This window comes from Anabrus simplex, chromosome 7, assembly GCF_040414725.1.
Source record: "Anabrus simplex isolate iqAnaSimp1 chromosome 7, ASM4041472v1, whole genome shotgun sequence".
NCBI classification, from domain to species: Eukaryota; Metazoa; Arthropoda; class Insecta; order Orthoptera; family Tettigoniidae; genus Anabrus; species Anabrus simplex.
The window spans coordinates 263,610,942-263,623,033 of NC_090271.1; the positions used below are offsets into that span (position 1 = coordinate 263,610,942).

Below are 12,092 nucleotides of genomic sequence, written 5' to 3' on the forward strand. Positions count from 1 at the left end.
AAGGATGTATCACCACGTTAGGCGTGACACATCTACAGTAAACACCAGAGCAATGGATTACGTCGTAATTACACTCAAAGTGTTGAAGGTACAGTCAAGTGAATCAGTGAGGGAAATATTTCGTATAAATTGTTAAATGTCCGGTCAAGAAGAATTCAAATTCATGCCTAGTTTCTTTCAGTTGCAATGTCATAATTTCATATTCTCATCTGTTTTATCGCAACAAGACTCACTATTTTTTGATATATTATTTAAAGAATATATATTGTTCTATCAAACGAATTCATAGTTTCATTTCATTGACAGTAAAATATCTTAACCTCAAAATTAATGGGGAAACCGAACGCCAATCTCCTTTTCCCAGAACTTATATGGTATGTTGTCAAAAGTAAGCTTATTACCCCACACCTTAGAGATAGTCAAGAGTCTCATTCTATTATTGCTGTACTGAGTGACAGCTGGCGCCCTTCAAATAATGTATGTGTAAGTAAGCAGGTAACAAGTAAGTGTGAGTACAAGGTTCAACAAGTGTGTATTTTATTTAATGAATGTTAATTTTCATAATTTCCATTTTAAATGCAGATATTCAGATTTTTCAATTTAAAGCCAGATTTATATATGTTTGTAAAGATAGTCAGCGAGTTAGGAACATGTTCTCACATTGACATGACTGTTTGCGTCACCGGTAACTTATTTCCAGTTGGTACCGAGAATGTATTCTTCCGCGTCTTTCTACTTTTTTATTGGTTACTTTTGTTTGTTCTCTTCGCCTTTGTTATGTTATTAATTAATGAATTAATTAATTAATTGGAAATTATTAATATTCTTTCTGGACTTCCCCTTTCTCGTTTTTTTGTATTTTTTGATAAGGGTTTTTTTATGTACATTTTAGTAATTACTACTGTTAGTCTTACAGCGCTACTTTCTGTCGGATCTGGAACCTTCTGCAGTGCTTCTTAAGGACTGCTACTCCTCATGTTCTCCAGGATTCGGCTCCTCACTCTCAACGAGCAGCTCACAATAATTGCCGCTAAGCGGTAACGTCTATGCTGACTTCTCGCCCAGGCTGATAGTTTCGCCGCGCATTTGGAGGCGGCATTTTGACGACATGCATTAATTTCGCCTTGCTTGGGGCCGTTGACCTGGGCTTGCTCACCTGTTTGAACGAAAGCATGTCAAGCCGAGCACACACTACATTACTGCAGCTGGCCTGTCCGGCGCTTCTATTTTACTGAATTCCATTAATGCCAGCCTGGACTTAGCATTCTGCACAAATTCGTGCCTTACTCGTATGAATATTTCAATCTACGTTTCTGTCAGCATGTCTGTTTCTGGAAGATGACTTTTTTTTTTTTCTCAGCTGGTTGCCTTTGAAGATTTGTCTATAGCACTGCAGTGTTGAACTATTTGACAGTTTTAATGTTTGGCAACCATTTCTTTCAATTGTTATCTCCCTGGTGGAGAAGTTAATGCTGCAAGTCTGGCTTCAAGTTCGTCATTAAATTTCGAGTCCTTGATCAATTGTTTATGCAAACCACTTTTATATTTAACTTGGTCATTTTTGATGTCTTTAATATCTATTTACGCTGTTAAATTTCAATATTGGTCTGGCTTGGACCAGCCTTCCAAGTTATAATTTTCAGATATTCTGAATTTTGTCAGCTTCAATCTATATTCACATTTATGTGCATAGCCGGTGGTCGGTTTGGCTCAAGGACATGTGTACGCTACTTGATTTTCAAGTTTAATCATTGTTTAAATCATTCAAATTATTTATTGTTGTTTTCTTAAAGATTATAATAAATGTTGTGACTGCTGATTCCTTATCTTTATCATTTCCCATAAAACTTTGAATTCCTCTCTGGCTTTTCCTTGTTTTCCAGTACGTAATCAAAGTATAACTACGTGAAAGGAAGTGATTTCTTTTGATGCTACACTATTTGAGAATGAAGTACTTGTCAGATAGACGCACGACGTTAATAATATGCTGGTTGTGGCGGAGGAGAAGAACCGAGACGGGAAGGGGGAACAGGGGACGTGCTCACATGCGGAAGGATACTTTTCCTCAGCTCTTGAGATGACTCAGTCAATTTGGCAACGATGATGAGCCTTTAAAAAAATATAGGGCGGCGATATTTTACCTTTTAGTGTATAGCCTTACATGACGAGTACTATACCACTGTAACCCAGGACCAAGGCCCCACAGCGCCGGCTGCGCAGTACCGTGTGACTGGCGAAGAGATGTCCGTGCGCGTATCACTATGTTGAGGGCACTCCTGAGCTCTCCGAGAAGATCGTAGTTTGGAATACATGTGTTAACTTACATTAACACTCGCACGAAAACACCTGTCATTATTTCTATGACGCGAAATAACACGGTAAGAACGAATGTCAGTTACGTACATCGAAAATATTTTAAAAAAGGACCGCTAAAGGAAACAGAAGATCCATACAGATATTCTCGTTCTCAAACCAAAAACACTGCATTGCTAATTTTAAATCAAATGCCAGGCAGAAGTTATATACAGGAAAGTAATCCGAGGTCTGAAGTAGTATAAGTGGACAAAAGAGTGTGAAAGAACACACAGACTTACACACTGATTCTCGCTAAATGTCCAACAATGTCTCATTAAGGCCTCAGGGAAACTTCGCTATTCCCACGTAATTGATAATGAAACACAGCCTATACCAACTACTGTGCACACACAAAAACTGAACATATTTTGCATTGTTATTGAACAATATCATATACCGGTACATGCAATTGATAACCTTAAGACCACGTAGCTCACGTACTTGTAATGAGCATTTTATAGACGTTGGTCTAGTAAAAATGTTCGGAATAGCATATTTAGCCATTCTTTTATCATAAAAAAGGTGTAAAAAGGAGAAAATAACACTTAAGGTATCTATAATGAATTTTTCTGATAATGTTTAATAGTTTGAAGCAATGCATTACCCTAAAACTAGACAGGTTTTATGTGGCTTTATCAACCACAGTTTCCGCATTCTAGGCCCATGTTTTTCCAATTATTAGTGCCGGTGCACAGTCTGTTAGAAAATATGCACGTTTTTTTCAGAGTAGCTGTTTATATCTTAATAAGTATCCCTGTACTTGCGGTAAGGAATACATTAGTCAAACATGCCGGTCCACTGGTACTAGTATCAAGGAACATGAACGTAATATTCGTCTCAACCAGCCAGACAAATCAGCAATAGCTGAGCACGCTCTATCGTCGTGTCATGATTTCATGTTCCAAGATGCTCGAGTTCTTACACTATAGCTCATGCCACGTTAAGAAAACAGTACGGTTCTTATGGACCTACAAGGAGTGAACACACGCCTTCTGAGACACCCATAATTCCTCGTGATTAAGGAATATTATACTGTACTTCGTAATGATTTTGAAAGGCAGATAAAAACGATGAGGCATTTGCGTCCGTGAGTTATTAAAATAACTACATAACATGTTCTTTCTCATAAATATATTTATAGGACGGAAGCACGACAGGAACAGCCATCGCTTCGTTGCCTTCATTTTCCTTCTGTGCTTCTCTGGTACAAGCCTCGTCTAGTCCCTCACTCTGTGAACCGCCGGCAGCTCACTTCTATAGTGACGTCATCTACATTATTTGTTGCGTGTGTTTTTAGGCTTTAAATCAGTGCGTACTTTTCTTGGGTTGAGTGAGAGTTTGTTGTACATTGCATAGTATTTGTGTGTGCTATATTATTTTCGTACTGAACAGAAATTGCTACTGAAGATTTTGGTATTGTGGTGTGAAGCGATACATGGCATAACTTTTACTGATAAAAAAGTTGCCGTGTGTTTTATATGTGCTTTGTTATGTTATTCAGCTTTTCTTTCTTAAGCGCATTTTAATTTTACCACTTTGTTTTACGACCGCATTTAATTTTTACTATTGTTTTTATGAGTGATGCGACAGCGCAGTAGTTCCTTTCGTTACTTGGGGAAATTTATTAAATGCATCCCTCACCCCTCGAACCCATAAACATATTTTTCTATTTTATGCCCCAATTTGCCTTACAATTCAATGCTGAGGTGTTTTGTGTGTCGTAGTGTGCCTCTGATTCCGTACAAACCAAAAATAGCCCCTGTAAATCCCCCGCCCCCTTTAGTTCATAAAAGTAATTATTAGCTTACTTTCTTCCGTTTTTTTATCTTGAACTTAAATACTGAATTTCACAATAATTTATGTGCTACAATTTTCTCGTGATGGTATTGCGCAGAGCCGTTCGATATGACAACCCTGTTGTCATAAGAGCAATACTGTTTTCGTAACATGGAAAGACCTACAGAATGAATGAATGAATGAATGAATGAATGAATTTATTGAACTGAACATAACAGGCTTTCGCCCAGTTACAATGTTCCAATATGCAATTCAAAATAAACACTCACAGACTATTTATAGCTAGGCACTAACTACTTACTACTTAACTACTTCTAAATCTACTTCGTAGCATCTTGCACATGGGCGGATCGCCAGCTCCACATGCAACACACCACCTAACTAAACTACTACATGAATATATACTAAATCTATCCTAAATCTGTCTGGCCGCGACATCACCCCTGGTGAGGAACTGCTACCACCCTTCCCTGGGATGTCACGACCAGACATGTCTCATGAGGCTCGGAAACAGATACCTCATAGACCCTTTAGGCTGTCAATATTATTTCCTCACCACTCCTTCCTGTAACAACCCACATGTGTGCGGATTGCCTAGCTCTACATGTAGGCTGTCACACCTGTATTTCACTGCCGAGACGGATTCCATAATTCGGCTCATCTTTCACTGTCTCATTGACAACTTACTTCGTCTAACCTAACACTATTCACTACTTTACTCTACTCTACATGTGCAGACGTACCGAATCAACACTTTAGCTTGAGATAGGTCAGGCCTATCTCCCCCTATTCCAACTCTACTGTACGTCAGCAGCCAAAAACAAACAAACAAAACCAAACTAAAATAAAACCAAACTAAAATAAAACCAAAATAAAACGGGCAAACAACCAACAACCTCATTAGAAGGTATACAGTACGTCTTACATATCAATTAATTGAATCTACTAATTAGAAATATACAATACCTAAGGAACGAAGAAACAAAACTGAACAAATATAAAAAACGAAACATAATACTAAACTTATAATTATTGTCGCCCTTACTTATTAGTGAGTTATACTATATAGTGTTCCATATCTATGAATAAATGGAATATATTAATTACACACGACCGATTGAAAACAATGAACTGACATCACCCCCCCCCCCCCCATCCAAGGATGGCCTCAATACGGGGGAGAGACCGTCCGATCATCGCATCCATCACTATCACATGTCACTGGTTCTGTTCAGTTTCAAACTGTCACTTACTTGTAACTTGTACCATATTCAGTTATAATCTACTACCACAGACATATTCATTAATAGTTACTTACTTGTATCTTTGAACGTAGCTACATGTAATTATCTCGGTTTTCTTTACATTTCTCTTCCCAAATACCTCTCATAATATTAAATAATTTGGCTATCTTTCCCGGTTTCTTACATTCTCTGCTTAATAGACTAGAGAGTGTGTACAGTTCATTTTCATTTAGAATTTTGTCCAATACTTTCCTTTCTATGTATTTCTCTCTAAAGTTTCTTGTTTCTTTGCAGTCCTTAATCAAATGAGCCACTTCCATATTTGAATTACATAAAATACATTTATTTTCGTCATTTTTTTCTCTTAAAGCTTTATTTTTATACACTCACATCAGCCACCAGATTATTCCTCTCATTACCTTTTTTGTTAACATTTGTGTCCTTATTGTCATATTCTCACTTATTTTACAAAATTCTATTAGTGTTCTCTTACTATTGCATTCTGTCCTAATTGTTTGTCTTTCCATATCTTTCACTCTTTGAACTTTCTTATGCAATCTCCTGTCATCCCTTTCAATATTAGTCACCCAGTATGATCCCATTCCTATGTACTCTAGAAGCTTCTTCACCCCATCCACCCAATAGAGCCTTCATTTAAGTGCTTCATTTGGTGATGGTAGGCTAAGCCTGCTATTTCACCACCTCCCCCAGTCTTTAATCTCAACCAATACTTGACTATTCGCTTAGCAATCTCAGCTCGCATACTCACCCCTTCACACATCATTCTTACTCCACTGTTTGCAGTACAGTTAGGTAGTCCCATAATTATTTTGGCAAATTTGCTAACGATTACATCTAAAGCTACAATTCCCTGATCTACTCCCCAAATTTCTGATCCATACAGTACTTTAGCTTCAACTATTGCATGAAATATGTTTTCCTGGATTTTGTATTCTACGTTAGGCATCTTTTTATCTAATATTTTGCTACTAGCCAAGGCACTTATTCCCCTCATTTTTGATCTTTTTATTTGGTCAGACCAGTTTCCATTACTACTTATAATCGTCCCTAAGTATTCGATTTTTTTTTTACCACTTCTAACTTTGTCCTACCCATCCACCACTGTTCACTCTTAGAATGCTTAACACCCCTTTTACAGATCATTACTCTGGTTTTCTGTGGGTTGACCTTTAAATTCCACTCTTTGCAGTAGTTCTCTACCTCAATACTATTTTGCATCTTGCTGGGTGTTAATGCAAGTAGAATGATATCGTCCGCAAAGATTAGGCCTGGAATATCTTGGCACTCAAGACATGGAGAAGCTCCTTTTTCAAATTCTTTCGAGTGGAAAATATCGTTAATAAACAATAAAAATAATATGGGGGATAGTTTACACCCTTGTTTAAGGCCCACTTTAGAAGTTATCTCTCCCACTACTAAACCATTCTTAACTTTGACTGAACATTTAAATTCCGAATATATATTTTCAATTGCTCTTATAATTTTAGCTGATACTCCGATCTGCCCCAACTTATGGGCAACAGCTTTTCTACTCACCGAATCAAAAGCCTTTTCTAAATCAATTACGGTAATGTAAAACTTGCCTCTTTTCTTTCTGATATATTTATCTAATATTGTTTTAACTACCATTATATTGTCACTAGTCCTCATTCCCTTTTTGAATCCTGCTTTAATCTCGACAGGATCGAGTACTCCTCTGCCCAATTCATTAATCTTTTTGCCAATATCCCTATGTATTTCTTGCTTAAAGAATCTAGCAACGTAATCCCTCTATAGTTTCTTGGGTTAGATCTCTCTCCACGATTCTTGTATACAGGGCAGATAATACCTTCTTGCCATGATTTAGGGAATCTTGCTCCCTCGAAGATCTTGTTAAATATTTTGACTATACTAGCTAGGATAAAGCTATTTTTTGCTTGCTTCCTTCCAGAATTCATTGTTTATTCCTGAAATTGCTCCTGCTTTCCCTTTCCTCCCTCTTTTACTTCAGCGGCTGAAATTTCCTTATCTAAATCGGGCAGGGAGCACCGCAATCCTCTCGAGATTCCCCTCTTCTGAACATCCTGTTTCCAACTATCTTCACCACTTAATAATTCACTAAAGTAATTTATCCATTTTCTATGGCTTATGTTCACCTGGGTTATATTTTTTCTATCCTTACAAATCTGATTTATTTTAAGCCATACTTTCTTAGTATTATTATTCGGAGCCTCTCTGTTTAAGCTGTCAGTTTGTTTCTTCTGCGACAAAACTTTAGTTCTTACCAATAATTCTTTATACTCTTTTCTTTTGCTACAGAATGCAGTTCTTGGTTCCTGCCCGCCTATATTTCTGAATGTGTCTAGGGCTTTCATAACTTCTGATTTTTTTGTCTGCATTCTTCATTGTAACACCCACTATTTCTTTGTATTCTTACCTCCCGAGCCCGTATCTTATGTCCTGCCATCAGTATTGAGTTTTCTAATAGCTTTATCGCCTCGTCTATTTTATTATCTTCCAACGCGGACTTTATTCCTATCTTGATCATTTCCAAGGACCTACCTTCAAAATATTCCTTGAATTCTGGTCTTCTCTCCATATATATTTTGTCACTGGCCTCTCTTTAATATTATTTATATAATTGCCCCCAGTATTCTCTTCCGTGTTTACCATATTAATAATTATGGGTAAGTGATGCGATTCTCCCCAACCTTTAACATTTATCCTCTTAACGAGAGGTAATGCCTCTCTAGAACATAATACTAGGTCAATTGCACTACCACCCATCTCTGTTATAAATGTTAAATTACCCAATTCATCTCCTGGCCACCACCCATTTAAAATATAGAGTTCTTCTGTACCACATAATTCTAACAGTTTTCCACCATAGTTATTGCAAACTTTATCTTGACTAATTCTTTTTCTAATTATTATTTCCTCAGCCTCTTTACTATAAATTGGTTTTACGTCTGCAATCCTCGCATTAAAGTCCCCCATTATTACAATACCTATGTCTTCATATATATTCCTTAATCTGTTTACTTCTAGTGCTAATTCGGTGAAGAATTCCTTGTTTGCCAATGTCGAGTCCTCGGGAGGATTGTATACAAAACCGAAACATAGATTAATCTGCCTGTTCTGTTTTACCCTTGTTTTCACCCAAAGTATTTCTTCAATATCTGTTTCTATTATTTCAATTTTCTCCTTTATTTCTTCCCTTATCAAGGTTAGAATACCACCGGGATATCTACCTTTACGAGCATTCCTGCTCCTTGCCTTACTATACGTTTTAAAACCTTCAATATGTACTTCATATCCCGGTGTATACAACTCTCAACAAAGGTAATGATGTGCATTTCTGACATTAACAATTTCACCTGTTCATTTCCTAACTTGCTCAAGAAACCTTCAATGTTGACCGTACCAATATTCCATTCTAGTTATTTCTTACTTTTACTCTCAGACGAGTTGCTTGTCTTACTTCTAGTTATTCTCTTTTTCTCCAGTTCTATAATACTACCCTCTGGTGAAGTAACTATTTCTTTGTCTAAATTGTCTTTCTGTCCTTTGCCCTTTCTAATCCATAAGTCTATTACGCTCAAGGATTTACCTTTCCCAGCCAGAGTCTTGGTTCTGTCATCAGGTGTGCCGCTACTTCCTGGATTCGTGTCGACTCGACAGTCAGCTGTTTGTCCATCCTCCTCCACTAGGTGTTCGTCACTCTGCCGTCTTCTGTTCCTCTGTAGAGTATGCAGATCGCTGTTGTCAGATTGTACTTTATCAGCCACTGTGCAGGCAGCTGACTGGCACATTCCTTCCTTTACAGGCCGTTGCACTTCCTGGTGTTATGAACTCCAACTGTCTATCCATTTCTCGTAGCTGTGCAATTGACCAGATACGTGACCAGTTACTGTCACCTACTATAAGACGTTTGCCTCTTATGTATACTTTTAGTCCATAGTTCCTAGCTTTTACTAGGTGAAATCGCAAGACTCTCTGTTCCATGATTGTCTCTTTATCCATATCTCTTCTTACCCAAATCCTTTCTCCTTTCAAGTTCTTCCCACTGAGGATAATTTTGTTCGCCTTCAAAGCAGAAATCAACTTAACCTTAATAGGTCTTTTCCCTTTGACTCTCCCCAGCCTATAGATTTCATCAATATCTTCTTCATTACAATTTATCTTTGTATGGTTATTTATGATATCCAACACTTTATTCGTTAGATCATTCAAATCCTCCTTTTCCTTCACTGGGATGCCGTATATGAAAATATTTTTCCTCTTTGCGTCCTGGATAGTCATTTTCTGTTGCCACTTTAATTTATCAGTTTCTCCTTCAATCTCCTTCATATTCGACTTCAATAATTCTATTTCCCTAGAGTTTTCCACCACCTTTTCTGTCATAATTCTTCTCTCTTTTATACAGTCTTTCATTTCTGTCATATCATTTCTCAGCTCGCGAATTAACTCCCTCGTTTGCTCAAACTGGCAAGCATCTCTGACTATTTCCCTAATCTTATCTATGTCCTCCCAGCTCAATGAACCCGTTGGTGCAGGGTTCATTTCTATGCCTCCTATTATCAGAAGAATTGCCACCACTGCTGCTACCATCATAGTTCCCTCAAGCCCAGATTTTCGTAAATGCACCTTATCACTTGGCGTACACACACACTTCACTCGTCCGTGCCATCGACCTAAGGCCGCGCGATATTGCTCTATAGCAATATTCATACTTCTCACTCAGCACTCACTGCACAATACAACCTCTCGCTTCGCTAGCTCGATTACAACTGGAATGACCTATAGATACTATAGGTCCAGGATTATACGGGAAGCTGTGGAAATACGCAGAAATCCTAACAATTTCAACAGGGACACTGGCTATAAATTAATACCGGGTTGCCGGCCATTAAGGATTTACGTAGGTAGTTCCCTTTCCTGTTCCTTCACTATCGTTATTTCGTTTCATTGTTTTCCAAATTCGTACGTTCCTCACCGCCAGACGTTTCATTCCAGGCTTGTGTCATATGTGCGTGCACCTATTACGTTATGGATCTTCTCAGACTAATTCTGATGGTTCCGTCAGCTTCCGCTTCAAATGCTAGCGCTGTACCGCGTCCGGGGAGCCATCTGATGACGAATGAACGTACCATTTCCACTTCTGCTAGGTAATGTCTAACTTCAAACCTCATTGTTTTAGAAGCCTTTCTCGTGGACAGTCGAGATTTTCTTTTGATGACGCAGAACAAAGTTCTCTGCGAAACGTAAAGAATTTCACCTCATTTTCTTGACACGCCATAAGCCCAAAAGCCTATCTGTCGAAGTATTACCTCAATAACATGGAAAAACGCCATGAATAAGAAACCTACACATTCAAAATTCCACGTTCCACATGTTCAATAAATCCACCGTCCTATAGCCTGCTTAATTCACAATTATGGTGATTGAAAATAATTTCCTAACAGTTCAATTTCCACTCATGTGAAGACAAACCAGATCCCTTCCGACAGCGATCTGGGGTTCACCATCCTTGAATAATTTTCTATTCCACACGTAGGCCTAACTTAACACTCTTCTTTAATAATGTCCATCAATTTAACTACTGCAAACGCTCTTACTTATTCACTGAAAACCTTCGGCAATATACTATTACTTCATCACATATAATACTACAACAGACCCACTAACCGACAAGATTCAATATGAAAGCGCGCTAGGAACTGTAAACATTATCATTCAAAGCTGAAGTGCCCACATGGCGATAAGCGAATGTGTTCAATATTCCTCATAGCATCAGCGCGCTCTGTGAGTTTACATAAGTAATATTAAAGTATTTGCCCAGGATGCGGCACAATAACCCGAAGCATGAGGGAAAACTGCAGCAGTACTGTTAATACTTTCTTGGAAAACAGCTACAGAAGTAACTGGCGAGATAGGGCGAACAGATAGCAATTTTCCACGTAATGGTTGACAAATACTGCGTAAGAGGCAAGAATCCCTCAGTAGCCCCCGCCCCTCCGGTAGCCAGGATCGTTAAGGCGTCGAGTCTATATGGTCTAACACTGTGGTTAGCCGGTTCGAGTCCCGTTGGTCGACAAAAGTATCACCATTCTGAATGTTGGACGGAACCACTAGATTGCGCGCCAAAATTCTAGATTAAATTGCAAACCTCTCCGCAGTGAGGGCATAATATGGTGCTAATGGCGGTGATCCGTCCATCGGATGGAGACGTTAAGCCTTGAGCAGACCCCTTAGTACTGTTCGAAAGGAGTACGTTACATGCCAGAACCGGGTTTCACAATCTCCCTTCCTACTATCATACATCCCGTTGTTCATCTCATCAAGTCTTCTGATGAGGTTGACGTCGGGAAGGGAACCCAATCGTAAAAACATGCTACGAAGATTCATATCACTTCATACCACGATCCCGTGGAGAAACGTGACGAAAGTTGACATCCAAAACAAGAATCCCTCAGCAAGAGCTCCCTGCAAGCATCAGTGTAGAACGTCGACATATACAATTCTTGCTTTATCCGGTCAAATTAAATATTAAATACTCAAAAATAAGCCACTGCCATTTAGCAGTGCAGTATTTATTCTTGGCGAGCGAGGGAGTAAGGTTTAAAATCTACTGTTGTTACGTTCTCAATTTTACCACTGTCATGTGTTGTGTATGAAATGTGGTTCAGAACTTTT

General features: G+C 38.4%; 1 protein-coding gene across 3 annotated transcripts in view; it reads right to left on the reverse strand.

The window, feature by feature from the left end:
• Positions 1 to 12,092, reverse strand: part of Dp (transcription factor Dp) — a 311,515-nt gene that overhangs the window by 166,648 nt on the left and 132,775 nt on the right. Inside the window, exon 1 of one of the 3 annotated variants that reach the window (XM_067151670.2) lies at positions 9,007 to 9,128. The exons of the other annotated variants lie outside the window; for them this stretch is intronic. Within the exon in view, the coding sequence (XP_067007771.1) occupies positions 9,007 to 9,093 (87 nt within the window). The 5' untranslated portion in view covers positions 9,094 to 9,128. Of the gene's footprint in view, positions 1 to 9,006; positions 9,129 to 12,092 lie in introns of those variants that run through there. 3 annotated transcript variants of the gene reach the window in all.